The sequence below is a fragment of the Macrotis lagotis genome, chromosome 5 (assembly GCF_037893015.1).
Source record: "Macrotis lagotis isolate mMagLag1 chromosome 5, bilby.v1.9.chrom.fasta, whole genome shotgun sequence".
Lineage (NCBI taxonomy): Eukaryota > Metazoa > Chordata > Mammalia > Peramelemorphia > Peramelidae > Macrotis > Macrotis lagotis.
Genome location: NC_133662.1, coordinates 229481209 through 229508303, shown reverse-complemented (window position 1 = coordinate 229508303; position 27095 = coordinate 229481209). Strand labels below are relative to the sequence as shown.

At 39.9% G+C, this 27095-nt stretch overlaps 1 protein-coding gene across 1 annotated transcript in view; it reads right to left on the bottom strand.

Moving 5' to 3' along the window:
- Positions 1-15722: 15722 nt before the first annotated feature.
- Positions 15723-27095, bottom strand: part of LOC141489498 (putative PIP5K1A and PSMD4-like protein) — a 58680-nt gene continuing 47307 nt past the window's right edge. Inside the window, exons 20-29 of the mRNA XM_074190087.1 lie at positions 26889-27007; positions 22338-22478; positions 21224-21338; positions 20746-20832; positions 20149-20217; positions 19825-20040; positions 19353-19461; positions 19005-19136; positions 18855-18922; positions 15723-18354 (exon numbers count right to left, since the gene is read on the bottom strand). Coding sequence (XP_074046188.1) covers positions 18184-18354; positions 18855-18922; positions 19005-19136; positions 19353-19461; positions 19825-20040; positions 20149-20217; positions 20746-20832; positions 21224-21338; positions 22338-22478; positions 26889-27007 — 1227 coding nt within the window. The 3' untranslated portion in view covers positions 15723-18183. The remainder of the gene's footprint in view (positions 18355-18854; positions 18923-19004; positions 19137-19352; positions 19462-19824; positions 20041-20148; positions 20218-20745; positions 20833-21223; positions 21339-22337; positions 22479-26888; positions 27008-27095) is intronic.

The following is a 27095-nucleotide window of genomic DNA, read 5'->3' as shown; positions in this document are numbered from 1 at the left end:
TACTTTTCTCCATACTTGAGATTCTATATCCCACTTCCATGACTTGAGATTCCATATTCTGCTTCCAAGACTTGAGATTCCATTCCTCCCTCCATGACTTGAGATTCCATTCTTCCCTCCAAGACTTGAGATTCCATATTCTGCATCCAAGACTTGAGATTCCATTTCTCCCTCCATGACTTGAGATTCCATTCTTCCCTCCAAGACTTGAGATTCCATATTCTGCTTCCAAGACTTGAGATTCCATTCCTCTCTCCATGACTTGAGATTCCATTCTTCCCTCCAAGACTTGAGATTCCATATCCTACTTCTATGACAGCTGCTCCCTATGTCTTGAATGATCTCTCCCTTATTTCCTGAAGCTTCTGAGTTTCAGGCCTACTTCATCAAATGCTCATTAGACAATGTCAGACCCCAATTCTAAAATTCAACTGTCCAGGGGGTGGCTAGGTGGTACAGTGGTTAGAGCACTGGTCCTGGATTCAGGAGTACCTGAGTTCAAATCCAGCCTCAGACACTTAATAATGACCTAGCTGTGTGGTCTTAGACAAGCCACTTAACCCTATTACCTTGCAAAAAAAAAAAAAAAACCAAAAAAACTATATAAAAAAATTCAACTGTCTAAAACAGAACTCATTCTTTTTCCCCCAAAAAAAATTCACCCTTCTATCAATCTTCCCTTTTTCTGTCAAAGGTGCCACCATTCCTTCTTTCAGTCTCCCAATCTCTTTACCCAGAGCATTACTCTCAAATCCTCATTCTCTTCAGTTCAGATATATAATCAACAACCAAATATTGCTGTTTCTATCTCTTATCATCTCTCACTTGTATTTATTGCAGTAGTCTCCCAACTGGTTCTCCTGCTTCATTTCTCCCCACTCTAGTTCATCCTGTGCACTATTGCCAAAGTGATTTTCTTTAAACTCACATATGACCATATCTGACCCTTTCTCAGTAAACTCCACAGTGCCCTTTTTTATTGTCCCTCTAGAATAAACTAAAAGTTCCTCTGTTTAGTTTTTGAAGCCCATCAGGACCTGACCTCTGTCTATCTCTCTAGCCTCCTTATATATTGCTTCCCTTCCCATATTCCGTGATCCAGTCAAACTATCCTACTCTGGGTTCCCCATACCAACTCTTAATACCGAAGGTACTTCCTCCTCACTCAATTCTCAAGAAATTTTTCTTCTCTCAAGATACTGTTCAAATATTACCTTCTACATGAAATCTTTCTTGTTCTAATTGCTAGTACATGTCTTCCCAAATTATCTTATATTTAACTACCTTATGCTTATTTCTTTTCATTTTCTTTATATTTATTCTCTCTCTTTGACACTTCATTTGTCTCTGGGCATAAGTCTGCTTCAAAGAAAAACTGTTACTAAATTGTCTGACTCAGAATAATGAGACCATAAGTCACTCATTTGCATATGACAAGCAGTAGTACATTGGAGCAAATGGAGACTACAATCTGTTTCTGGGACTTACATAGGAAGAATCAAAGAATTGGAGATCTTTTAGATCAATATCTAGCAAACATGGACACCAAAACTGCTCTAAGACTGTGAGGCAAATGTAATTTACCCAAATATAGACAGAAAACGAGAATTTAATTACCAACCATAAGCTAAGGAACTGTTAAACCAAAAAAATGGCTGTAGAAGAGTGAGGTCAAAGAACAAAGATTTCAGAACTGGGTCAAAGAGAAAAAACTCCCTGCACTATCCCTTGTGACCAGGAAGATTGGTTGTCCTCTAGGAGATAAGAATGCTCTCTATTGCCACCTGCTGAGTAGAGGAATTAGGAGTAGGGAAAATATCCTCTGTTCCCCAAAAGTATAATGTGTTGCTGAAAAAAAGAAAATGCTTCTCTGCATTATCACCTATTGTTGTTGAAAAGCAGAAAAAGAAAAGCAGAATCTTGCAGGGAGTAGAGTTGGAGAAGTTTTTGCCAATTTTACAATACATTACTTCTCCCCAACAAAGCCAAACATTACCCCAGTTGAAGGCAGCAGCTAAGCTGAAAACTGGAAATGGTAGAGACTATAGTTGCCATTAGGGAGTAAGCTCAACTAAGCAAAGAGCAACTTGAAGCAAAAAAATGTAAAAGGCCACCTAGAGAAATAACTCACAATGAGATATTCCATAGAGACAGTAGGGATCAATTTAGCTTATCAATAGAAACAGCCATTCAGCACAGACCGATGGCCAGCTGCTAAGACAAAAAGAGGCTGCCATAATTCACAGTCCCAGCTCTATGAGTTGCTCTATCCACCTGTGTATTTTATTACCCTGGCATTCTTAAGTGTATGCCAATTCTTCCCCAAGGACACTGTATGGTACAAGTGTTATTGGGGAGGCATTTAAAAATATTATGTATTTTCTTTGTACTTTAAGGAAATGTTTTTTGTTAAGATTGAATAAACTAGGGGCGGCTAGGTGGCACAGTGGATAAAGCACCAGCCCTGGAGTCAGGAGTACCTGGGTTCAAATCCGGTCTCAGACACTTAATAATTACCTAGCTGTGTGGCCTTGGGCAAGCCACTTAACCCCACTGCCTTGCAAAAACCTAAAAAAAAAAAAGTAAGCTAGGTGGTGCAGTGACTAGAGCACTAGGACCTGAGTTCAAATTCAGTCTTAAAGACTTAATGATTACCTAGCTCTGTGACCTTGGGCAAGTCACTTAATCCCATGGCCTTGCAAAAACAAACCAAAAAAAAAAAAAAAAAATTAAGGGAGACAAAGTAGAAGAGTAGCAGGAAGAAATACTGTGAACTCCTACCCCACTACTCCACAACCTGAAAACTGGAAATTGGAAAACTGATCAAGTAAGCAATTTTAAGGATTATCTGAATGCTATGAAGAAGAAGAAGAAGAAGAAGAAGAAGAAGAAGAAGAAGAAGAAGAGGAAGAAGAAGAGGAAGAGGAGGAAGAAGAACCTAGACATCACACTTTAATAAATTATAAAAGAAACTATCCAGATATCCTAGAAATAGAGGACAAAAAGGAAATAGAAGAAACCCATAGATCTCTTCCTCCAAAAAAAAAAAAATGAAAACTTCCAGAAACATTCTAGTCAAAATTCATAGCATATACATCAAAGAAAAAAAATACTGCAAACAGTCATAAAAAAGAAGTCAAATACCAAGGAACCACAGTTAGAATTTCATATGATTTAACAGCTGCTACAGTAAGGGAACAGAGAACTTATATATAATATTCTAGAAGGCAAATGATTTACAACTAAGAATAACCTACTACCTAGTAAAACTAAATATAATTCTATAGAGAAAAATGGACGTTTAATGAAATAGAAGATTTTCAAGCTTTTCTGGTAAAAAGATAGAACTGTATAGAAACTTTGAAGACCAAAATGGAGGAATCAAGAGAAACATAAACATGAATGAATGACCATAAGAGACAAAACAAGAATAAACTGTTTACATTCTTCCCATTTATACATGCTTCTAAACCCAATTATTATCTAGGATCTTGGAGTGAGTCTAAACAGAAGGCCTAGGAATGACCTTCTATTATGTTAGGTCTTGATGAACTTAGAAGAATGGAAAGAGAGAGGAAGAAAAATATGCTGGGGTTGGGAGAAAAGGATAGGAAGGTTAGAGAAAATTATCTTACAAAATCAGGGTGTGCAAGTTAGAAGTCTATATAAACAAAGGAAACTGAGAGGATCCTCTGACACAAATCTTACCCTCATCTGAGGAAAGGCTAAACATACACACACACACACACACACACACAAAGTTGGGTACAGAAATATATTTCACTAAACAAAGAAATAGGAAAATTGAGAAGAGGGAATAAGATGGAGGATAAAATAGAGATTAGTCCTAAGCAAAACAAATTCTAAAGATTATAAAAATAATTTAACTGCTTTTTTGAAGTGGCAAAAAAATAGAATCTGAGAGGGTTCCCATCAATTATGGAAAAACTGAACAAGTTACATAATATATATTTTTATATATAACACATATTATATATGTCATATTTTATATATAATACATAGTTTATAATGATATATGAAATATTATATGGGTGATATTTAAATATGATTTAGAGCTATTGTACTATAAGAAACAACGAGAGGGATGTTTTCAGAGAAACTTGTAAGACATATGAACTAACAAAGTGAAATGAGTAACGCCAGGAAAGTAATTTATACAATGACAACAATACTGTAAAGACAAGCAATTTTGAAAGACTTAGGAACTCTGATAAATGTAATAACCAATGATACCATGAATAATGGGATAATGATAATAATAATGAAGCATTATTTCACCTCTTGATAGAGAGGTGAAGGACTCCAGATCAAGAATGAGGTTTCTGGGGGAGAAATATAACTAAGGAGGACATTTATTTGGCTAAAAGATTGAATATTAGTGGCTAGTTTGGCCATGGAGATACATTAGTAGAGGCTCAAGCAATACTGTGAGAATAGTAGCAATAGCTTGATGGGAATCATGATCTACTTACCTCTAGGACAATGAGAGTTTGAGTGATAGTTTTGGGGACAACCTCTTGGAAAATGCCTTAACCTCCTGAAGAGAGTGTAGGTGGGTTCAATTCCAACCCAAGGGAAAAGACTTCCTAATTTGATGTGAGGGTTGATACCATACCTGTGTTCAACACATGTTTTCTCTCCATTAGATTAGAAGTTAAGTATAGGACTTATTCATGATTTGTATTTGTGCTCTCAGCACCTAGTCCAGTATTTGGCACAGAGTAAACTCTGAAAAAATACTTGTTTGTTGGAACCCCTATCTTCCCATAAGGCAAAGCTCAAGAGCCATCTCCTTCCAGAGGACTTTCCTGATTTCTTCTGGCTGTTAGTTTCCACATAAATGCATCACCTGTATCCATTTTGTTTCTATCCTGTATTTATATATTTTGCATTTATCTTTCTGTGAGCCTGTTGTATTCCCCAAGAATATAAGGTCTGGGGGCAGCTAGGTGGCACAGTGAATAGAGCACCAGCCTTGGAGTCAGGAGTACCTGGGTTCAAATCTGACCTCAGATACTTAATAATTACCTTAGCTGTGTGGCCTTGGGCAAGCCACTTAACCCCATTTGTCTTGAAAAATCTTAAAAAAAAAAAGAATATAAGGTCTGGAGATCAGTGACAGTCTTGCTTTTATATTTTTATCCTCAGTGCCACACCAGGTGCCTGGCATATCGTAGGTACTTTTAAATTTAGAGCTGGAAAGGAAATTAGAGGTAATCTTGTCTATCTCATTTTACAGATAAGGAAATTAAGTGACTTGACCAAGTGTATATAACTTCAAATGACTGAGTCAGGATTTGAATCTGAGTTTTGCTATACCAAAGCCAGTTTTCTTTTTTCTTTTTTTCACTCTAAAAAATGTTTTCTGGGGAGGCTAGGTGGTACAGTGGATAGAGCACCAGCCCTGGAGTCAGGAGTACCTGAGTTCAAATCCAGCCTCAGACACTTAATAATTACCTAGCTGTGCGGCCTTGGGCAAGCCACTAAACCCCATTTGCCTTGCAAAAAAACTAAAAAAAAAATGTTTCCAAGTTATTAGAATCTACTTTAAAGTCAAGTGTTCTTTCCAGTGTGTCACACATTTCCCCTTTATATAGGAAGAATTATTTACAATGATGCCTGGATTCCCTCACCATCCAGTCACTTTTCACTCCTGGTCGTCTGACTTCCATTGTCCTTACTCATCTGCACTGTTCTCTCCAAGGTAGTCATTGACCCCTTAGTTGTTAAATTAATATCCTCTGATTTTGACGATATTAAATTAAAAAGGTTTTACATGGATAAAACCAATTTAGCCAAGATTAGAAGGAAAACAGAAAGCTGAGAAACAATTTTCACAGCTAGTGGTTATACTAAAGGTCTCATTTCTAAAATATATAGAGAATTAAATCAAATTTATAAGGTCACAGTCATTCCTCAGTTGATAAATGGTCAAAGAATATGAATAGGAAGTTTCAAATAAAGAAATTAAGGCTATATATAGTCACATGAAAAAAATGTTCCAAATCATTATTGATTAGAGAAATGCAAATTAAAACAATTATGAAATAACACCTCACATCTATCAGATTGGCAAAAATGACAAAAAAAGGAAAATGATCAAAGTTGGAGAAGCTATGGCAAGAGGGGGAATTAATGCACTGGTGGTAGATTTGTTAACTAATCCAATCATTTTGTATATACTTAAAAAGAATTTTTTTTTGCAAGGCAATGGGGTTAAGTGACTTATCCAAGGTCAGACAGGTAGGTAATTATCAAGTGTTTGAGGATGGATTTGAACTCAGGTACTCCTGATTCCTAGGCCGGTGCTCTATCCACTGTACCACCAAGCCATCCCAATCCACTCATTTTGAGGAGCAACTATACCAAAGAGCAACAAAATTGATCACAGTCTTTAAACCAGAAATACTAATTCTAGGCCTATAGGTAAAAGAAATCATAAAAAAATGGGAAATAAGTAAATAAATAATGTCACAGAGGGGAAGGGGTAGAAGGGAGGGGGTAGAAAAATGTGTGATTTATAAATATGCAAGTGGATGAATGTTAAAAACCTTCTATAACATGAAATTGGAAAAATACAATAAAATATCAATCTTAAAAAATCAATATCTTCTTTTCAATCCTCATCTCTCTTGAAGTTTGGGGTTTTTTTTTTTTTGGCAAATTTTGATGTTTCCTCCTAGTTACAATTTCTTCTCAGTTAACCCTAACCAGGCTTCTATCTGTCAGTTTCCAGTCAATTGGAGACTGATGATACTGAAGTATTATCCATCTCTTGCTCCCAATATTATGCATATGCCTCCCCGCAAAAATCTGACCTGGTTTCTCTTCTCTCTACACTCAGAAAATTCATCAGATTCCATAGGTTCAACTATCAATTCTATGTTTCTTGTTTTCCAGTCATTTTTTTTCATTCATGTCTGCTTTTTCGTGACCCTGTTTGGGGTTTTCTTGGCAAAGACACTGAAGTGGTTTGCCATTTCCCTTTTACAGATGAGGAAACCAAGGCAAACAGGGTTAAGTGTTTTGTCTAAGGTCACACAGTTAGTAACTGTATGGGGCCAGATGTGAACTCAGGAAAAGGAATCTTCCTGACTCCAGGCCCAACACTCTATGTTGCCACCTAGTTTCCCCATCAACACCATGCAGATGACTCCCAAATCTATATATTGAAACCCTAATCTCTCTCTTATCACTATTTATCAATTTTCTGCTGGATATCTCCTGTATATCATATAGGCATCTCAAATGCAATGGCACAGTCTTTCCCTCTAAAATCCATCCCTAAATGTTCCTATTTCTGAAATCACTATCCTTCCAGTAATCCTGGATCATAAGTTTGGAGTCATCTTTGAATCTAAGGGAATGGAATGGCATGAGAAAAATAAAACAGAAGAGGAGACAAAAGAAACAAACCAGGATTAGAGACAGAGGGAAAGACAAAGATGTAATCAGATCACCAAGGGGCAGAATATACAAGATTCAGGTTTTGTTACAATCTTCAAGCCCAGCAGGAGGTAGCAGGGAAATAACCATGTAAAGATGAGAGATATTTTTTGACTGATAACAAGGGTATCATGCCAAGATCCTGATGACTTTACCAGTTCTTCCATATAGGACATCTGAATGGTCCTAAGGACCAACTAAGCTAAGCAAAAGAGGGTGTTTTATAGGATAGATTACAGTATCAGCTAGGTGGTGCAGTGGATAGAGCATCAAACCTGTAGTTAGGAAGATTCATCTTCCTGAATTTAAATCCAACCTCAGATACTTACTAGATATGTGACCATCTGTCAAATGAGATGGAGAAGAAGAAAATGGCAAACTATCCAGTATCTTTGACAAGAAAACCCCAAATGGGGTCATAGACAGTCAGATATGATTAAAAAATGACTGAACAACAAAAACATATAAGATTCAATGCAAATGGGAGGTGTAAACTGACTATGGTAAGTTAAAACTGTTGTCTACTTCACAAGCACCACTGAATTTTGGCCTGCATTAAATATAACCTGATAGGGGTGGCTAGGTGGCACAGTGGATAGAGTACTGGCCCTGGAGTCAGGAGTACCTGAGTTCAAATCCAACCTCAGACACTTAATAACTACCTAGCCACTTAACCCTATTGCCTTGCAAAAACTAATATATATATAAACCTGATAACATTTTATAATTCAAATGAAATCAAATTTCACATTAATCACATTAGTAGTTGCATGTACAAATTTTGGAATCATCTGCATAAAAATACCTGAACCTATGGGAGTTTATAAAGAGGTTACATAGAAAGAAAAAGAGGCACCCAGGAAAAGAGCCTCAGAGGAAGAAAATGAATGATGATTCAGCAAAGAATATTGAGAAGTAATAGACAGGCAAGGAGGAAGAGAGCACAAGAAGTGGAAAAGATTAAAGAAAAGATAATTCCAAGGAAGAGACTATGTTCTACAGTGTCAAAAGCTACAATCCAAGAATAAGGACTAAGAGAAGGCCATTTAATTGAACAATTAAGAAATCTTTGGCAACCTTAGAGAATACATTGATAGGGTTGCAAAGGATTGAAAAATGAGTAAGAAGGGGTGGCTAAGTGGTGCAGTGGATAAAGCACCGGCCCTGGAGTCAGGAGTACCTGGGTTCAAATCCGGTCTCAGACACTTAATAATTACCTAGCTGAGTGGCCTTGGGCAAGCCACTTAACCCCATTTAACTTGCAAAAACCTAAAAAAAAAATGAGTAGGAAGAAAAAAATTTGAGGCCAGGCACTGTTAAAGTATAATCATTTCTTATAGCTATACCCTGATAAAAGATTGATTTCTTTAGAGGATACTCAAGCTTCATATCAGTTGCCTTGCCAAACCATGTAAGAAATTAGGACTCCAAAAAACTTAAGAATACAATGAGCAGTATACTGAGATCCTCCTCTTAGGAAAAGACAACCAGAGTTCAAATAATATTATATAAGGATATTAATCTTTGAAGAGCAATTTTGAGCAGAGATATTGTACAACAATTGATGGCTATGTTACCAAGATTAATGATTTTCCCTATTCTTTGTTTTTGCTTAAAAATTCAACTAATTCCCACTCCAAATGTGATCATCAGATTGTCTCCATCTATAGGTTAGATGACAAATACCAGATGATAAAACTTAATGTCTAATCTATATTTTTATGTTGTTTTATTTTAACTCTATATTTTTAAGTTTTAAAAGTTTTAGGGTTGGAAGATGGCATTTCTGGGGGAACTCTTTCCCCGCAAAACTCCAAAAGCCAACAAAGTATGACTCTAGCCAAAATTTAGAGGGCAGAACCCAAAGAAAGACTGAGTGATACATTTTCCCAGTCCAAGATAACTTGGAGGTTCTGAGGGAAAGGTGTGTTTTACCAAGACTGGGGGTTGGAAAAAGCCCCAGTCACAGTACAGCCCCAGAACAGCCTCAAGGGGGCAGGGAGAGAATTCTGCTACACCAGAATGAGTGTGGAGTGAGGAGCACCGGCCACAGACTCTGCAGCGAGAATCTGAAGAAACCAACCTGCACCCCCAGAGCAAAGCCCACAGATGGTAAGGGGGTCAGAGAAGACTGCAGAGATTTCTCTGCTTTTCCTTTGGATAGGAATCTGCTGCTAGCCCACATTCAGATACAGGTTGCAGTTTGGGCTGCCATACTAAGTAGCCGAGCAGGACCTCTCCTTACAGCTCCAGGGCAGAGGGAAGTGGGGGGAGTCATCTACATATCAAAGCACAGGCAAGAGAGCATAAGACCTTGGAGGAGTGAAGGTCCCAGTGGAGTGTCCCCTCCCAAAAAAAAAACCCCAAAGCCGTGAAAGTTCTGCAAATTTGTTTTGGGCTGTGGAAATGAGGAAACAACAGAAAAAGAAGAATCTGACCATAGAGAATTACTTTAGTCCCATGGAAGATCAAAACATATACTTAGAAGACAACCAAATGAAAGACAAAACCAAAGCTTCAGTATCCAAAACCTCCAAGAGAAATAGAAAACGGGCTCAGAATATGGATGAGCTCAAAAAAGACTTTGAAGGGGCGGCTAGGTGGCGCACCAGCCCTGGAGTCAGGAGTACCTGGGTTCAAATCCGGTCTCAGACATTTAATAATTACCTAGCTGTGTGGCCTTGGGCAAGCCACTTAACCCCATTTGCCTTGCAAAAAAAAAAACCCTAAAAAAAAAAAGACTTTGAAAAGCAATCAAGGGAAGTGGAGGAAAAATTAGGAGGAGAAATGAGAGCAATGCAGATAAATCATGAAAACCAAATCAACAGCTTGGTGAAAGAAATACAAAAAAAAATACTGAAGAAAATAATATGTTAAAAACCAGTTTAGGCCTAATGGAAAAAGCAAAACAAAAGGCAAATAAGGAGAACACCTTAAAAGGCAGAATTGACCAGCTGGAAAATGAGATAAAAAAGCTCTCTGAAGAAAATAACTCCTTCAAGTGCAGAATGGAACTAAAGGAAGCTAATGACTTTGCACGAAATCAGGAAAAAATAAAACTCTTCCAAAAAAAGCCCAAAATTAGAAGAAAATGTAAAATATCTCATTGGACAAAAAAACTGACCTCGAAAACAGATCCAGAAGAAAGAATTCAAAAATTCTTGGGCTATCTGAAAGCCACAATCAGGAGAAGAGCCTAGACTTCATTTTTCAAGAAATTGCCCTGAGATCCTAGAAGCAGAGGGTAAAACAGAAATTGAGGAAATTCACCGGTCACCTCCTGAAAGAGATCCCAAAAGAAAAACTTTCAGGAATATTATAACCAAATTCCCAAACTCCCAAATCAAAGAAAAAATTTTAAAAGCTGTCAGAAACAAACAATTCAACTACTGAGGCTCCATAGTCAGGATTGCACAGGATCTGGCAGCATCTACATTAAGGGCTCATAGAGACTGGAATATGATATTCCGGAAGGCAAAAGATCTTGGTTTACAACTGAGAATCAACTGCCCAGCAAAACTGAACATCCACTTTCAGGGGAAAAGATGGCCTTTCAATGAAACAGGGGACTTTCAAACTTTCCTATTGAAACAACCAGAGCTGAACAGAAAGTTTGATCTCCAAGTACAGGACTCAGGTGAACCATAGAGGGGTAGATGAGAAGAACTATGAGGAATTTAATGATATTGAACTGTTTGTATTCCTGCATGGGAAGAAGATATTGATAACTCATGAACTTTCTCATTTATAAGAGCTGTTAGAAGGAGCATATATAGACAGGACACAGGAAGGAGTAGAATATAATGGTATACTATAGTAAAAAGATGGAGTCAGTGGGTGATAAAAGAAAGTACTGGGAGGAAGGGAAAGGAGATGAAGAAGAAGCTAAGAAATTTCACATGAGTCAAGAAAAAGCTTTTTCAATGGAGTGGAAAGAGGAAAAGTAAGGGGGAATGAGTGAGCCTTCATTCTCATTGGAAATGGCTCAGAGAGAAAATAACATGCACACTTAATAGGGTGAGGAAATCTATATTACCCTAGAGAAAAATGAGAAGGAAGGGATGGGATAAGGGGGAATCGAGGGAGGGAAGAGGGGAATAGGTGATAGAAGAGAGGGAAGATCGAGGGGGAGGGTACTCAGATACAACACACTTTTTTTGTTTGTTTTTTAGGGTTTTGTTTTTTTTTGCAAGGCAAATGGGGTTAAGTGGCTTGCCCAAGGCCACACAGCTAGGTAATTATTAAGTGTCTGAGGCCAGATTTGAACTCAGGTACTCCTGACTCTAAGGCTGGTGCTCTATCCACTGTGCCACCTAGCCACCCTGATACAACATACTTTTGGACAGGGCCAGGATGAAAGGAGAGAGAGAGAGAGAGAGAGAGAGAGAGAGAGAGAGAGAGAGAGAGAGAGAGAGAGAGAAATATTGAAGCAACTTCTCTGGTGGACTTATGATAAAGAAAGCAACTCACACCAAAGACAGAGTCATTGGAATCTGAAATAGACAGAAGTACATTTTTGTTCTCTCTCTCTCACTATTCTTGAGGTTTCTCATTTTCTTGGGGAGGGGGTTATGTTTATTCTTATAACAAAATTATTGTAATAATAGTAATAACAAGTTAAAGTTCACTTGCAAAAAAAAAAAAGAAACCAGGAGGGATGGGAATTCAGGGAAGCCTGGAAGAATTTGCATGAACTGATGCTGAGCAAGATGAGCAGAACCAGAAAAACACTGTACAACCCTAACAGCAACATGGGGGTGATGACTAACCTTGATAGACTTGCTCATTCCATCAGTGCAACAATCAGGGAAAATTTTGGGGTATCTGTGATGGAAAATACCATCTGCATCCAGAGGAAGTATTGTGGAGTTTGAAAAAAGAATACCAAAGACTATTATCTTTAATTTGGGGGGGGAGCCCCATTATCTTACTATGTAATTCTGCTATCTCTTATACTTTATTTTTCTTCCTTAAGGATATGATTTCTCTCTCATCACATTCAACTTAGATCAGTGTATACCATGGAAACATTGTAAAAACTAACAAAATGCCTTCTGTGGGCGGGGGGAAGGAAGATTAGGAGAAAAATTGTAAAACTCAAATGTAAAAAAAAGTAAAGAAAAAGTTTTAGGGTTGATAGCACATAGAAAGTTTTTTTTCTATGACTTTGACTATGAGAGAATAGAAACACATATGCAGCAGTAGTTTGAGGTGAGGGAACCGTTGGGTCAAGGGAAAATTTAATAAAGATACTCTCATAGTTCATCCAAGGAATTTACATTCTGTTGTGTATACACACACACACACACACACACACACAAACACAAACCTCATTCCATGTCATTCCTCATCTAAAACGAAATGTTCTTCTGACTATGAAGGAGCTTTATGCCTTCCATCTCCTGATAGGCACAATATGTTCTCTGAGGAAAGGCAATAAGGGAACCTACTACTGCATCTGAAACATGGAGAAGAGGAAGAGAAGAAAAAAGTTGGTGAGGAATGATAATTCTTTCTCCTGCTATGCAGGTTTGACTTCCAACCCTGCTATGAAGAAATACCTTCCTTCTGACCACTTGATTGTGTGTTTCCCATTTCATACAGCACTTCTACAACCCAACCCTCATTTGGTCAATATTTGGATTCTAATGATTCAGTGAATGTAAATAGCAATTGTTTCTGTTTGGGTCAGAAACCTCTAGGATCTTTCCCTTCCAGATTGATTTTTTAAAAAGATTTTTGACTAGGTAAAAGATCATGTTTTGCCTCATTTCTTACCCAGCCTTAATCCCTGAATAGGCATTGCCTCAGTCAAACTGAGGTCTATGAAAGATCTTAGTTCAGGGGCAGCTAGGTGGCACAGTGGATAGAGTACCGGCCCTGGAGTCAGGAGGACCTGAGTCCAAATCTGGCCTCAGACACTTAATAATGACCTAGCTGTGTGGCCTTGGGCAAGCCACCTAACCCCATTGCCTTGTAAAAAACAACAACAAAACTTAAAGGTCAAGGTGTTTCCACTGAATGCAGGGGCATCTCCAGGCATCCTGATCTGTATCTGTCACTGGATCCAGATAACTCTGGAGGAGAGAGAGTGAGACTGGTGACTTCGCTCAGTCTTCCCTCACTTAAATCCAAGTCACTTGATGTCATGGTGGGCTTTGAGAATGAAGGACAAACAACAGTACTTGCCTCTAGTTTGATTTCCAGACTCTTCTGGGAAGAGGAGTGGAAGTCTCCACTCAGTCAGGAACAATATGCTTTACCTCCTGGTGATTCTGTACCCATTCCCTAACCCCATTATCTGATTCCTTATTCCTGTTCCCTTCTAACCACGCCCAGCCCCTCTTCATTGCAGCGCCTTCCCTGTTATTCCTATTTATCCTACATATTACTTTTATTTCTTTGCAAGTTATCCTTCCCATTAGATTGTAGTCTCCTTGAGGACAGAGACTGTTTTTTGCCTCTTTTATATTCCCTGTACTGAATAGTGCACTTAGCAGACGCTTAATGTTTATTGACTGAACATTTATTGGGTACTTACTATATATTGAATGGCTGGGGATACAAAATTTTAAACGAGTTCCCTCCCTATTTTGGGGACTTCTTTTAAAGTCAGACCAGAATTGAGAGGGGGTTGGGGTCAGGAGGAACCCCTAGGCAACCTGCACATAGATTTATATGCAAATAAATTCTGGGGTAAAAACAAAAAAGTCTGTTGAAGTCACTTTTGTTATGAAAACATGCCATCAACAAAATCAGTTGCCATTGTTTAGCCTAGTGGCAGCTTTTTTTTTTGTTCTTATAAATTGTATTTGAATGGTAGGAGACCTAGAACCCAAGTCAAGAGATTTTCAGATTTCTTATTTATAAAATCTTTGTTTCAGGGCCTGGTCTTCAGAGGAGCATTAAAATAGGCATATAAACTGGCATCCTAAGACTTTCACCTATACCTAAAATGACTCCTGAACCTAGATTAGAACATAAAGAAATCCTGGCCTTATTACAGTGAGGAGGTGAGGCCTGCCCTTAAATTATTACAATTTTTAAAAATTCCAACCAACCTTAGAATAAACAAAAACTTAGGATTATATTTATATATATATTTATTATATTTACTTTTATTTTATATTTACTATATTTATTTATGTTATATTTACTATAATACATATTTATAATATATATTATATATTTATTATATTTACTTTTTTAAAGTGCATAGTTTAATAAAACAGAAAGAAAAAATATGCCCCATCTGCTACCGCATCCCCTTCTGATCTTTTACATCCATGTATATATAAAAATCTATCTATCTATATATGCAGAGACATGTATGCATATTTATATGTAATTTTGTTGGGATACATGCCATTCTGATTTTCTCATTTTACATCACTTCATGTCCTTACATTTGTATTCTTCATAATTTTCATTTCTTAATGGCACAATAATATTCCATCATATTGTTTCTTCAGTCATTTCCTAATCAATGGAGATATGTATTGTACCTAATTGGTGCTTTTTCAAGTAAAGTTATTGTATGCAGATAAAAGGGTTTTTTATTTTTTTTTAATAACATATTTAAGGACTAGTAGGATCTCTAGGTTAAAAAGTATTAGTTGTGGAACTTCAGTTGTCCAATCACGAACAACTCTGACCCCATTTGGGATTTTCTTAGCCAAGAAACTAGCAAGGTTTGCCATTTCCTTCTTCAGTACATTTTATAGATGAGGAAAATGAGGCAAGCGGTTAAAGTATCTTACAAAGCTGCTGAGAGACCTATTTAAACCCAGATCTTGAAGACTTGGTGTTCTCCATGGCGCCACCTAGTGCCCATTATGGAACTTGCTATACACCATATTGCTTTCCCAAAACATTTCACACCTCCATGAGTTTAATAGGGTGCCCATTTCCCTACACCTCCATAATTATTTCTTTTTTACTTTTTTCAAGGCAATGGGGTTAAGGGGCTTACCCAAGGCCACACAGGCTAGGCAATTATTGTCTGAGGTCAGAGTTAAACCCAGGTACTCCTGACTCCAAGGCTGGTGCTCTATCCACTGTGCCACCTAGACACCCCTATAATTAATTTTTAAAAACAAATATTGACAAAGTGATATCTCAGAGTAGTCTGAAAGTTTGGCATTTTTTTCCAGGGGACCACTGACAACTTCTGTTTCTTCCTTTATTTTAATGTTAGTAAATTCTTGATAGAATAGGATGACAGGTTTTCATCAGATACGTCCAATAAGCATTTATTAAAGTTTTTTAAAAATTTTATTGACAACTTTGTCATTTAACATGTCATCTTGTAATGGTCCAACCCCTGAAGAGGTCCAACCCTCTCTTTTATAAAACAGAAAGTTGGACTATGTACTTGCTACAAAGAATTTATTTTCCCAATTCCCTTGTGACATTGGAGAGGTTTTCTGTCTTGCATAAACTACTGTATAATCAAATAATTTGTGCAAAAATATTAAATCTAGTTTCTTATAATTTGTAAATAATTTCTCTCCTATCCACAAAATGATACAAATTGAAAACCATCCCTTCTTTTCCCTTTTGTCCTTGAGACTTATTCTTCTCAAGACAGATTATAAACTACATATAATACCTTTTCTTTTCCCTCCTCAAGACAAGCTGGATATTTGTTAACCTTAGCTCCTAGAGAAGGGTCTGGCTTTGGCACAGAGAATTCCCTCCATGCCAGGTAAGGGCTTGGAGAGAGGAATAGAGAAGTCAAAATGGGAAATTTCCAGAGTCCAACTCTGATACATGCAATGAATAAGAATGTGTATTTGAGGAGAAAGGAGGGAACTTGGTAAGGTGTGAGGAATGCACAAGTTGGCAGCATGGTGTGGGTGCTGAGAGATGAATTTACCATCAGCCACCTGACCATGGACAAGTTACCACCACACTGATTCCCAGTTTCATCTATAAAATGGGGATGATGATTCTATCTACTCCCCAAAGCTGTTGTGAGGCTCAAAAGATGATATATGTAAAATTCTTTGCAAACTTTAAAGCCCTATATAGAAATTACTACATGGATTGGAGACTGAAAACAATCAAAGCTATCAAGAAGCCACTGTCATGAAACCACCAATAAAGGGTTTAGCCCTTTAGTAAAGGAGAAAAAATAAAGCCTGGATGTTGATAACCCTGGTAATAAGGGAAGCTCTCCAGGGAGGAATCACCTTCTACTAATGCAGGTCAGCACCTTCTCTGCAAATGAAAGTTTGAGTTGGCTTGAGTCCTGGGGCGATCTGCCTGGGACCACCCAGCAAGGCCAGTCAAGCTCTAACCACTGTTCCATGCTGCCTCCCCTCCAGATGCACCTGTGTTAAGGAAGATGTGCCTGTACTATGTGCTAAGCACCAAGGATACATCCTAAGGGTCAAAAGTCCTCACTCTTCAGCTCTAGCTTTGTTTAGAAATGTGGAAAGCCAAAATCCTGGCTCTCTGGTACCTAAGGAAAGAATTTGACATTCCTATGATGAAACAGGCTAACACAGGTCAAAGTCTAAGGAACACAATCCCTCCTTGCCAGAGGCTCTCCACTCCATTTTAGATTCCCAAGCAGCCCTGCAATCTTCTAAGAGAAATTCCCAATGCCAAACCACAATGCCTTTCTTTTAGGTTTTTTTTTTTTGCAAGGCAAATGGGTTAAGTGACTTGCCCAAGGCCACACAGCTAGGTAATTACTGTGTCTGAGGCTGGATTTTAACTCAGGTCCTCATGACTCCAGGGCCAGTGCTCTATCCACTGTGCCACCTAGCCACCCCTTTCCTTTCCTTCTTAAGGGAACTGCCATGCCCGTCATGTCCCAACTAGTGCAGCACCAAGATTCAGAGAAGCCAGGCTCCAGTCTCCAGTGTCCCCAATCCATTGTCCAAAGAAGGAACAAGTGAAAAAACAAATAGTGAAAAAATGACACAGGAGAGAAAGCAGAGATATGGCTTCTATAAAGATGTTCTGATCCTGAACATGCATGGCTGGGGAGACGGCCATGGGTGGGTCAGCACTAGCTAAAATGAAGAAATTATAATTGTTCTGAGCCCTCAACTGACAAGTTTGAACCAATCTTGTGTACTAGGATGAGGACAAGCTGGGCAGAGTAGCTAGATGAGGCAATCTCCAGTGATGGGCACAAGGAAACTGCCACCCTTTCTAAGTGTATTTCTGATACAGATACTGGGTGACTTGTCCATAGTAACAATCACCATAGGGAAAACAAAAGAACAAAGAGCATAGGCTTTGGGGTCAGTGTGTCCAAGGACAAATCCTAGTCTCTATGATCTGGAGTAAGCTCATGAATGCCTGGGTTTCAGCTTCTTCTACTGTATATAGAAGCTCCCTCCAGCTCCAAATTCCATTTAATTCTTCTAAAACTGGATCTGCTATTTACCTTAAGGTCAACATCTGTCATTTAGCAAACTTCTTTTCCTTCTGCTCCAGGAATGGAGCTCCCTCATTTCTGGGCTCCTTTATCTATTATACACCTCAGAGGCTCAAAATTCCCTTCTTCCTGGTGTACAGCCCTTCTGCCTCACCTTAAGTGGCAGTTTTGAGTTTTAAGGAAAAAAAAAATCACCAAACTTTATTTAGGTTCTAACTGTTACACAAGATCATCACCTAAACATTATGTGACAACTCCCTCCCACCCCCCTTTCGGCCCTTTTTTGGGGGAGGAGACTGAGCACTCCTTCCCTTCTGGCCTCATTTCTTGTCTTCCTCTTTTTTTTCCTTTTTGCCATCCTTAGTAGCTTGTGAGGCCAGTGACCCCATGGCATTCCGGATGGCCTCATTGTTGGGGTCCACACCAGGCAGATTCTCCAGGACACTCTGTAGGAACTCAGGGTCTTGCATCACATCGTAATCATCCTCCTCCTAGGGAAATGACAATGTTAATGTTGGGGACGGCAGATGGGGAGATGACGTCTGGTCCCTAGACAGGCTTTTTCCTAGGCTCCTTACCTACCCCTAGACGTACCAAGATGAGAGGCACATCTCTGGCCAAAGAAAGACAGAATCCAGGGGACTCAGATAATTTAACTCCCCAGGCTCCCTTTTCATATTCAAATAAATCTGTTTCTTCTAGAGAACTGTCTAATTTGTGCCTCTTAGCAATAGAGAAAATAGGATTCTCCCGATCCCTGCTCTAAGACTGAGTTCACAGTGTCTTTTCCACTCAGCAAGACTATCTTTGCTCTTCCATCTATTTTCCACAGTAAGAATACTAAGGATACATAAGCCCTAGGAGAATGACAGGATTCTCCAGGGGTACGTTACAATGATTATGGACTACGTAGGGAAAGGTCAGAACTGGAGCAATAGCTTTAGATGTTAATGAGTCTCTGGGGAGCTGGAAGTGAAGGGATAACCCTTACCTTAGCAGGCTCAGAGGTATCCATGGCTGAACTGGCATCAATGTCACCTGACTCTGCCTGACCAAACTCTGGAAAAGAGGTTCATTTGGTCAGCAGGACTCCCCATGCCCCTTTTCTCCATGTACCCTCTTCTTCCAATGCTTCACTCACCAGCTCCCTGCAAGGACATCTGCATGGCATATGCAATCTGCTCTTCTTCAGTCATGCTGCTTAAGTCAGGGAGCCCACTCCGACCAAACTCTTGTTGATTGATGGTCATCTTCAGCAGGGCATCATCAGAATCTGGGGAACCAGGGGGGAGAAAACCAAGGGATGGGGGTGGAGGAAACCCTCTTCTCCCACACCTTTATCTGACCCTTAGGACAAAGCCCTACTCTGCTATCACCAGATTTCCTCTTCTACCCCCCCCCAAATTCCCAGACTGTCATACTGCCCCCTCCTATTCCAAGTCCTAGATCCCAGGCTACCCAGCCCTAGGTGCCCATCTATAATCACCACCTTCAGTTCCAGTTGTGGCAATGCCAGCTTCAGCAGCAGAAGCTGCTGCTGCCCGTCTTGCCTCCTCCTCTTGCCTCTGTCGTTGTTCTTCCATGGATACACGAAGGGCCTGGGGGCGGGGGGAAAGGCAGAGAAAGGGAGAAGTCAGTTTCCCAGACCCTCCAGCTCTAGGAAACCTAGGTGGGACTTGGGAGCAAGAACATAAAAAAGAAGATTCTGACCTGAGTTTCAAGGAAAGGGATGAAAAGGACAAATGGGGGTGTATGAGAAGGGGATAAGATGAGTATTTAGGGTCAAACTGTGAGGCCTGGAGAAACTGGCTCAAAAAGCAGCAGTTTTGATGTAACCCAGAGGAGAGCGGAGGCAAGAGATGGAAATATGAAGAACAGAAGGACTATTTGTTAATGAATGCCTAAAAGAGTCCTAAAGATGCTACAGCGATTTGTGTGGGATCAGGGCTTTCCCCCCTTACCAGGGCCAATTCAGGATCAGCACTGGGATCCACTCCAAACTCGAAGTCGCTGGCCCCTAGCCCCAGCATAGCACCACCTTCTCCGGCCAGGATAGGGGAGCTGATGAGAGCATCAGCCAGGCTGGGCCCAGGGGGCACAGTAACCAGATGTGAACCAGTTCCATCCTTGCCATTTAGTGTGTTCACGAAGGCTGTCAACTTGTCTGTGTTTGCCTCCTGGGGAGAACAATATGGGATGCTCTCAGAGAAGGTGCTCCTCTGAATAAAGAATCTCTTTACACTTCTTCTAAGCTTCTTCCCTGTTGGTTTGTTCAAGTCACTTACCTCCTCCCCAAAGTTGATAATGTCAACATTCACTTTTTCTTTCTTTAGCCGCTTTGCTAGCTTCACCAGCTACAAAGGGAATTGGGAAAAATGAAAGATAAATAAATATAAATAACAACAACCAACATTTATCCAACACTTTGATGTTTACAAAATGCTTTCTCCAATACAATCTGTGAGATAAGGAGTACAGACATTACTAACTGAATGAAAGAATAAATAATAAAGTGCTATAATAACTTTAAAGCCTTTTATAAATGACAGCTCTAATTACTTTGCCTATATTAAAAAGGAGGAAATGAAGGCTTAGAGGAATTATGAAGGATAGGATATTATGAAGTCCAGTATCTTCCTTGCTTCAAGCCTATGTTGCCCCTTTCCAGTCACTGGCTGTTTTTCTCACATGACTCTCCAGATACACAGGGAACTCTGTCTAGATCTTGCACACTATGCAGTTCCATAGAAAAAGTCCCACCTCACTACCATCCAAAATCCATAGTCCCAAATATCCCCATTCTCCAGAAATTTTCTGATCTCCAGATCTCCATCCCCTGCTCCTATCCTGTTCCACCCCATCTTGTCCTCTTGGCTACTCACATCCTTCTCATTGTCTTCCACAGGGCTGCCCACAAAGGCAATGATCCGCATCTTGTGATTCTTGCCTTGTCTGTGTTTCAAAGCCAACTTGTGGGGAAAGAAGAAATCTAGTCTCAGAGACAACTCAAAGATCATTGCTTGTCTGCTGAATTGATCTCCATCCAGAGAAAAGGACCTTTCTTATGGTTTCTACAAAAGGAGATCCCATTGACCCTGCTTCTTCTTCTTCTTCTTTCTCCTCCCCAAGGTCTAGACCCCAGCATCCTTTGTACACTTTGGATAGTGGAAAAGGCTAGTATTCCTACTCCAGTCATTTCCTACTCCTCACATTCCCTAAATTTTAGACTCTCCCCTCTCCACTTTTCCAATCTCGAGGCTATTTCCAGATCACTTCTATACTCCTGCTTGGTATGGGGAATGGGCAGAGAAAGTATAAAGGCCCCAGAGGACCAGAGTTAGGAAGGTCTACCACACTTACATGGGCAACTCGGATGCCTGTACAGAAGGTAATCTTGCCCTTGGGTTGAACTGTGTGGAGCTTGGACAAAATTCGGCCAGTGTCAGGGGTTAGTGTGGTAAGTACCTCGCAGTCACTAGGAAGGGAACAGACAGTTTGAGTGAAGTCAGGTTGGCATGAATGTCTCCTACCTGCTCTAATCACCTTTTTCTTTTAGGATTACTATAATTTATACTAATTTCTACTTGTATGTGTACACACACACACACACACACACACACACACACAATCTCTTTCAATGTAGAGGTAGCTTCCTAGGTCCAGAGATTCTTCTCCCCCCCCCTTGGTATCTCCTTATGAGTTAAGTACTATTATTGGACTCTAATCTCAGGAAGAATCTTTTTTCTACCAAGGGCCATTTGGATATTTATATCATTCAAAGGATGTATTTGGGCAAACATTTAATTAATTCATCCCTAAAAAAAAGTTACTAGATTTATTAAATTTTAAGTCCTGCCTGCACTGCCTTAGGAATGGCAGACTAATATGGCACTTGGGCTAGGCCCTGCTCTATACAGAAGGCAATGCACACAGATTTGCTGACAGGACCACTCTCTGAAGGAACCACTCCAATCCCATGCCATTCTCTTGGGGCACCCTGGGAAATAGTCCACCATTCTGTTTCAATCCTGTCCTCCTGTCTAATACTCTTTTCCAAATCCAGTTTGTTTTTTAGGTTTTTGTAAGGCAAACGGGGTTAAGTGGCTTGCCCAAGGCCACACAGCTAGGTAATTATTAAGTGGCTGAGACCAGATTTGAACCCAGGTACTCCTGATTCCAGGGCTGGTGCTTTATCCACTACGCGACGTAGCCACCCCCAAATCCATTTTAAAGATGACAATTGGTTTGGGGTAATGGCCAATTGTCAGTGGTCCACACAAAGTGACATCAATATATGGACTACAACTTAGGTTTCCCCTAGCCAGTTAATTTTACTATGTTTTATTCAGGCTACTAAGGTGAATTATAATCCTCTAAATTTACATACAACAGTAGTAAGAGTATTTTTCAGGTAATCCACAAATGGATAGATTCATGGGAAAATAACACAGCCCACCAAGTCCAACCTCCGTACTTGGCCAGTGTGATGAGTCCCACATTGTTTTCAGGATTGCTTCGCGTCTTGGAGTGACAAACTATGTTGACTGCATCCTGCTGGGCCTGTAGCCGTGTGGGCAGGAAATCCCCATTCCGCATATACTCGCTGTTATCAACACTGTGGGATCAGAGAACAGAGTTGAGAATGAGCAGTTTTCTTGGCAAGTCTGAATCCTAACACAGCACCCTTCTTTTATTTCTTGGGACTCTGTAACATCTCTTAAGCATTTATGCGGTATATGATAGACGACTTACCCTAACTCAAATACTATTTTCTAAGCATTCTTAATTCTTTTATTTGTTAATGTTCTATAGCTCCCATTAAATTAGAAATGTCCCCAAGGCAGGCAAAATTTAAGAATATTTGCAGAACAGTATACATACCAATGCAAATAAGATACAAACTAGCTAAAAAAAAGAACATTAGTAGAGCAAATCTATATAATGCTTTTTTTTTTAAGGTTATTGCAAGGCAAATGGGGTTAAGTGGCTTGCCCAAGGCCACACAGCTAGGTAATTATTAAGTGTCTGAAGCCAGATTTGAACTCAGGTAGTCCTGACTCCAGGGCCGGTGGTCTATCCACTGTGCCACCTAGCCATCCCTATATAATGCTTTAAAGTTTAAAAAGGACATTCTCATACCTCGGTGAAATAGTTCTAAGTTTTATCTTTCCCAGTTTACCAATGAGGAAATTGAGGCTGAGAGATTACCTGACTCATTATGGTCACACAGCCAATCTCTACCACCTACTATATGTATGGTTGTGCACATGTCATGTACCCTCTCTGGTTCTCAGTTTGCTCCATTATAAAATATCTTCCACCTTTAATCTTATGATCCTAATAACTTGTCATAACTGGTAACTGAACTTCACTCCAGGTTCTATCCTATTGCCATTTCTCTAAGTTTGATCACTTGAAGTATGGTTAACAGTTTCAATAAAAGATGGGATAAGCAAGGCAGCCAAATAAAATTACAAAAATGCAGTTTGAAAGGTGTGAAGATTACCTTTCAGTCATCCAAGATCACAGATTGAACACAGTGAGATATATAAATGCTTTGGAACATGATGGAACAAGTATATGAATGTAGTCCAGAGTCTAAACTAACTTAAGGATGCTGAAGGAGAATTCAAAATTCATTTTTATTTGATTTTGATGGACATTAGCCCAGGACAAGTTCTAATTGGCTCATCTGAAATAAAAATGCTTCTACTAGCTCAGCACACACCAACTAATGGCTTGGGAAAGAGGTTAAAAAAAAACAAAAAAACCTTTGGATGGAAAAGAAATAGAAGAAAGAAAAAAAACAGAGGAAAATGGTGGGGGCTCAGAAGAGGAAATGATCTAAAAATCACCTAAAATTAAAGGTGGTAAGAAGGATCTCACTGGAGAAAATACCCTTAAGTAGATGAAGATCTGTTCCCTATCTTCAAACATCTGAAAGGCCATCATGGGTGACTCTGGAAGACATGAGGATTCCCTTGAGATCTTTAAACAAGGCTAGATAACCAGTTCTGAAGGACATCGTTAGGGGAAAAAACTAGGTCAGTAATTAATTCCCAATCTGTGGACTCAAGTATTATTCAGCTATTGGTCAGCAAATGCAGGGACATATTTACAGCTGTGGAAATACTTTCCCTCCCCTAACTCAAGACACAAATGTATTAAAAAATAAATAAATAAATAAATATATATATATATATATATATATACACACACACTGAATGTTTGTTTCACTGTACTCCCAGATCTCACATCAAAAGAACAAGTCTGTCTAAAGGAACTATCATGTGACAATTCTTTAAAATTAATCTTTACACAGAAAAATGACTAGGCTGAATCCTGACTATATTTGTTAGTTCTCTGAGATAAGCTTTTCTCTACAATACATTTACATATTTGGTACACTGAAATCTAAATATTGAGAGAAGCTATCTGTGGAACCAAATCTGTAGTTTAAACTTTTATCACTTCAACCAGCTTTCTCTGAGAAGTAAAAAACAAGACCAAACATGAAGTTAAATGCAGTAGTATCAGAAAAAAGCAAATAAACTTTCTATAATGAATAATGTTCTCACAAATATACTATTGACTTTTTGAATGTATGGAGATGCGGTTATTAATACAATCTAAATCAATTTGAAAACTACTGAATTCCTAGAAGAACTGTGTTATTCTATATTTTCTCAATCAATGTATAAAAAGCAGTAAAAATAGTATCATGGAGTAGGCTGTAAAAATTTTTTTTAATTATAAAACTTGGGAACCATTGAACTATATAAGTTGGGACCCATTCCAATTCTGAAATCTTGTGACTTGTTCTGATTAGCCCTAAAAGACAAAATATGAAAGTTAATTTAGGTTTCACCTAAGGAAAAATTCCTATCAATTAGAAATGTCCAAAAATGGAACAAGTTATCTTGGTAGATTGTGAGTTCTCCATCACTGAGGATCTCTAAGCAGAGACTGGATCCCTCTAAGAGATGGTATAAAGGGCATGCCCGTTCAGGAATGAGCTGGAATACAGGACCTCTGATGTCCCTTTCCATTCAAAGAGCCATAATTCAAGTATTAAAAGTGAGCTAAATTTAATGCACAAAATAGTGAAGTCATGTTGGGATAAATTAAGACATGACAGATTCCAATTAGATCCTCACAAAAACAGTAAAGAGTGTTTTGAGCAAGAGTTCTTTCTCTAGCTTCCAGAATTAATCTGAATCTAAAGTCCTAGAAAAAAACAAACAAAAGCTTTGGGAACAGTCAAAATGGATACTAAGTATAAGGGAAAAACCTAGGATGTGAACAAAGGCAATAAAATATGGAGAAAGGATGAAAACGCATCAGTCAAATGAGACAAGGAACTCAATAAAAGAATGAAGATGGAAATATTCCCTATCTTCAAGAAAGGACAATAGGAGAGGATAGGTTTAATCACAAATTAGAAATTATCTTGCAATCTCTTTGAGGTCAGGAGTTAGATTTTATTTTAAAAATATTTTCCTAACTATGCCCAAAGCACAACAAAAATGTGCATACCCTTTGATTCAGCAATACCACTACTGGATCTATACTCTGAAGAGATGATGAAAAAGGGGAAAAAAAAAACATCACTTGTACAAAAAATATTCATAGCAACCCTATTTATGGTGGCAAAGAATTGGAAATCAAAATGTCCTTCAATTGGGGAATGGCTTAGCAAACTGTGGTACATGTATGTCCTGGAACAAGATTGTTCTATTAGAAACCAGGAGGGATGGGAATTCAGGGAAGTCTGGAAAGGATTTGCATGAACTGATGCTGAGTGAGATGAGCAGAACCAGAAGAACGTAGTACACCCTAACAGCAACATGGGGGTGATGATCAACCTTGAAGGACTTGCTCATTTCATCAGTGCAAAAATCAGGGACAATTTTGGGCTGTCTGCAATGGAGAATACCATCTGTATCCAGAGAAAGAACCGTGGAGTTTAAACAAAGTTCAAGGACTATTCCCTTTAATTTGGAAAAAAAAACAGATTGTTGTCTGCTCTTGCTACCTCTTATACTTTATGTTTCTTACTTAAGGATAAGATTTCTCTCTCATCATACTCAATTTGGATCGATGTACAGCATGAAAACAAAGTAAAGACTGACAGATTGCTTTCCGTGGGGGGGGTGGGGAGTAAGACTGGGGAAAAAAATTGTAAAACTCAAAATAAATAAAATCTTTAATCAAAAAAAATGTTTTCGGGGTGGCTAGGTGGCGCAGTGGATAGGGTACAGGCCCTGGAGTCAGGAGTAGCTGAGTTCAAATCCGACCTCGGATGCTTAATAATGACCTAGCTGTGTGGCCTTGGGCAAGCCACTTAATCCCATTTGTCTTCCAGAATACTAAAAAAAAAAAAAAAAAAATTCCTAAAGTGACACAGTAGACATCAAATCCCTGTCCTTGACCAAAAGACCAGGGGGGTCTTGTGGCATCTGAACTAAGCTCATCACCTTTCCTCAGCCCCAACGCCCAGGCTGAACTTGCCCATTGGGTCCATGACCATCACGCCGGCCTGCAGCCTCAGGTTCCAGGACCCCCCCACCACCCCGCTTCTCCACCGCCCCAGGGAAGCGTTTCCCACGTCGGCCCCACACTCTCAGAGGAAGGAAGCCCCAGGGCCGCTCTGCGGTAGGACTCGAACCCAGGTCTCCCCAGCCGGCTGCGCCTGGCTGCACCCCCCACCCTAGGCTCCGGGGTGCGCCCTCCAATGCCACGGCCTCCCGGGCCCGCTGGACAGAGGCGGGGAAGGGGCTCCGGCTGCCCGGGGGCCCGGGCCCGGCTGGGAGGACGGGCTGCACCGGCGGCTCCGCCGCGGCCTCGCCCGCCCCCTCCAGCCGGCCCGCCGGGCCCCGGGATGACTCAGGGAATCCAGCCAGGGCCGCCGCCGCCTCGGCGCGAGCCGCATTCCCCGTCCGCACGCCCTCCTGGTGCGGGCGGCAGCTCCTCGCACTCCCCGTGCAGCCCCGGTCCCGCCCGCGACCCGGGACCGGGCTCTTACCACACCATAGTACTTTCCAACACCATCTTGCCTCCTTCCTCCCTCCCTGACCGGCTGGTCCGGACTACCCAACAATGCTTTATCCTATTGGCGAAACCCGCCCCTCCAATCCCAGGGCCCTATCCAGGTCACGCGCCTGCGCTGCACGGAGGAGGCCGCGATACTCTCTGGGAGTTGTAGTCCGGAAGGGGGAGGGGGAAGACGTAA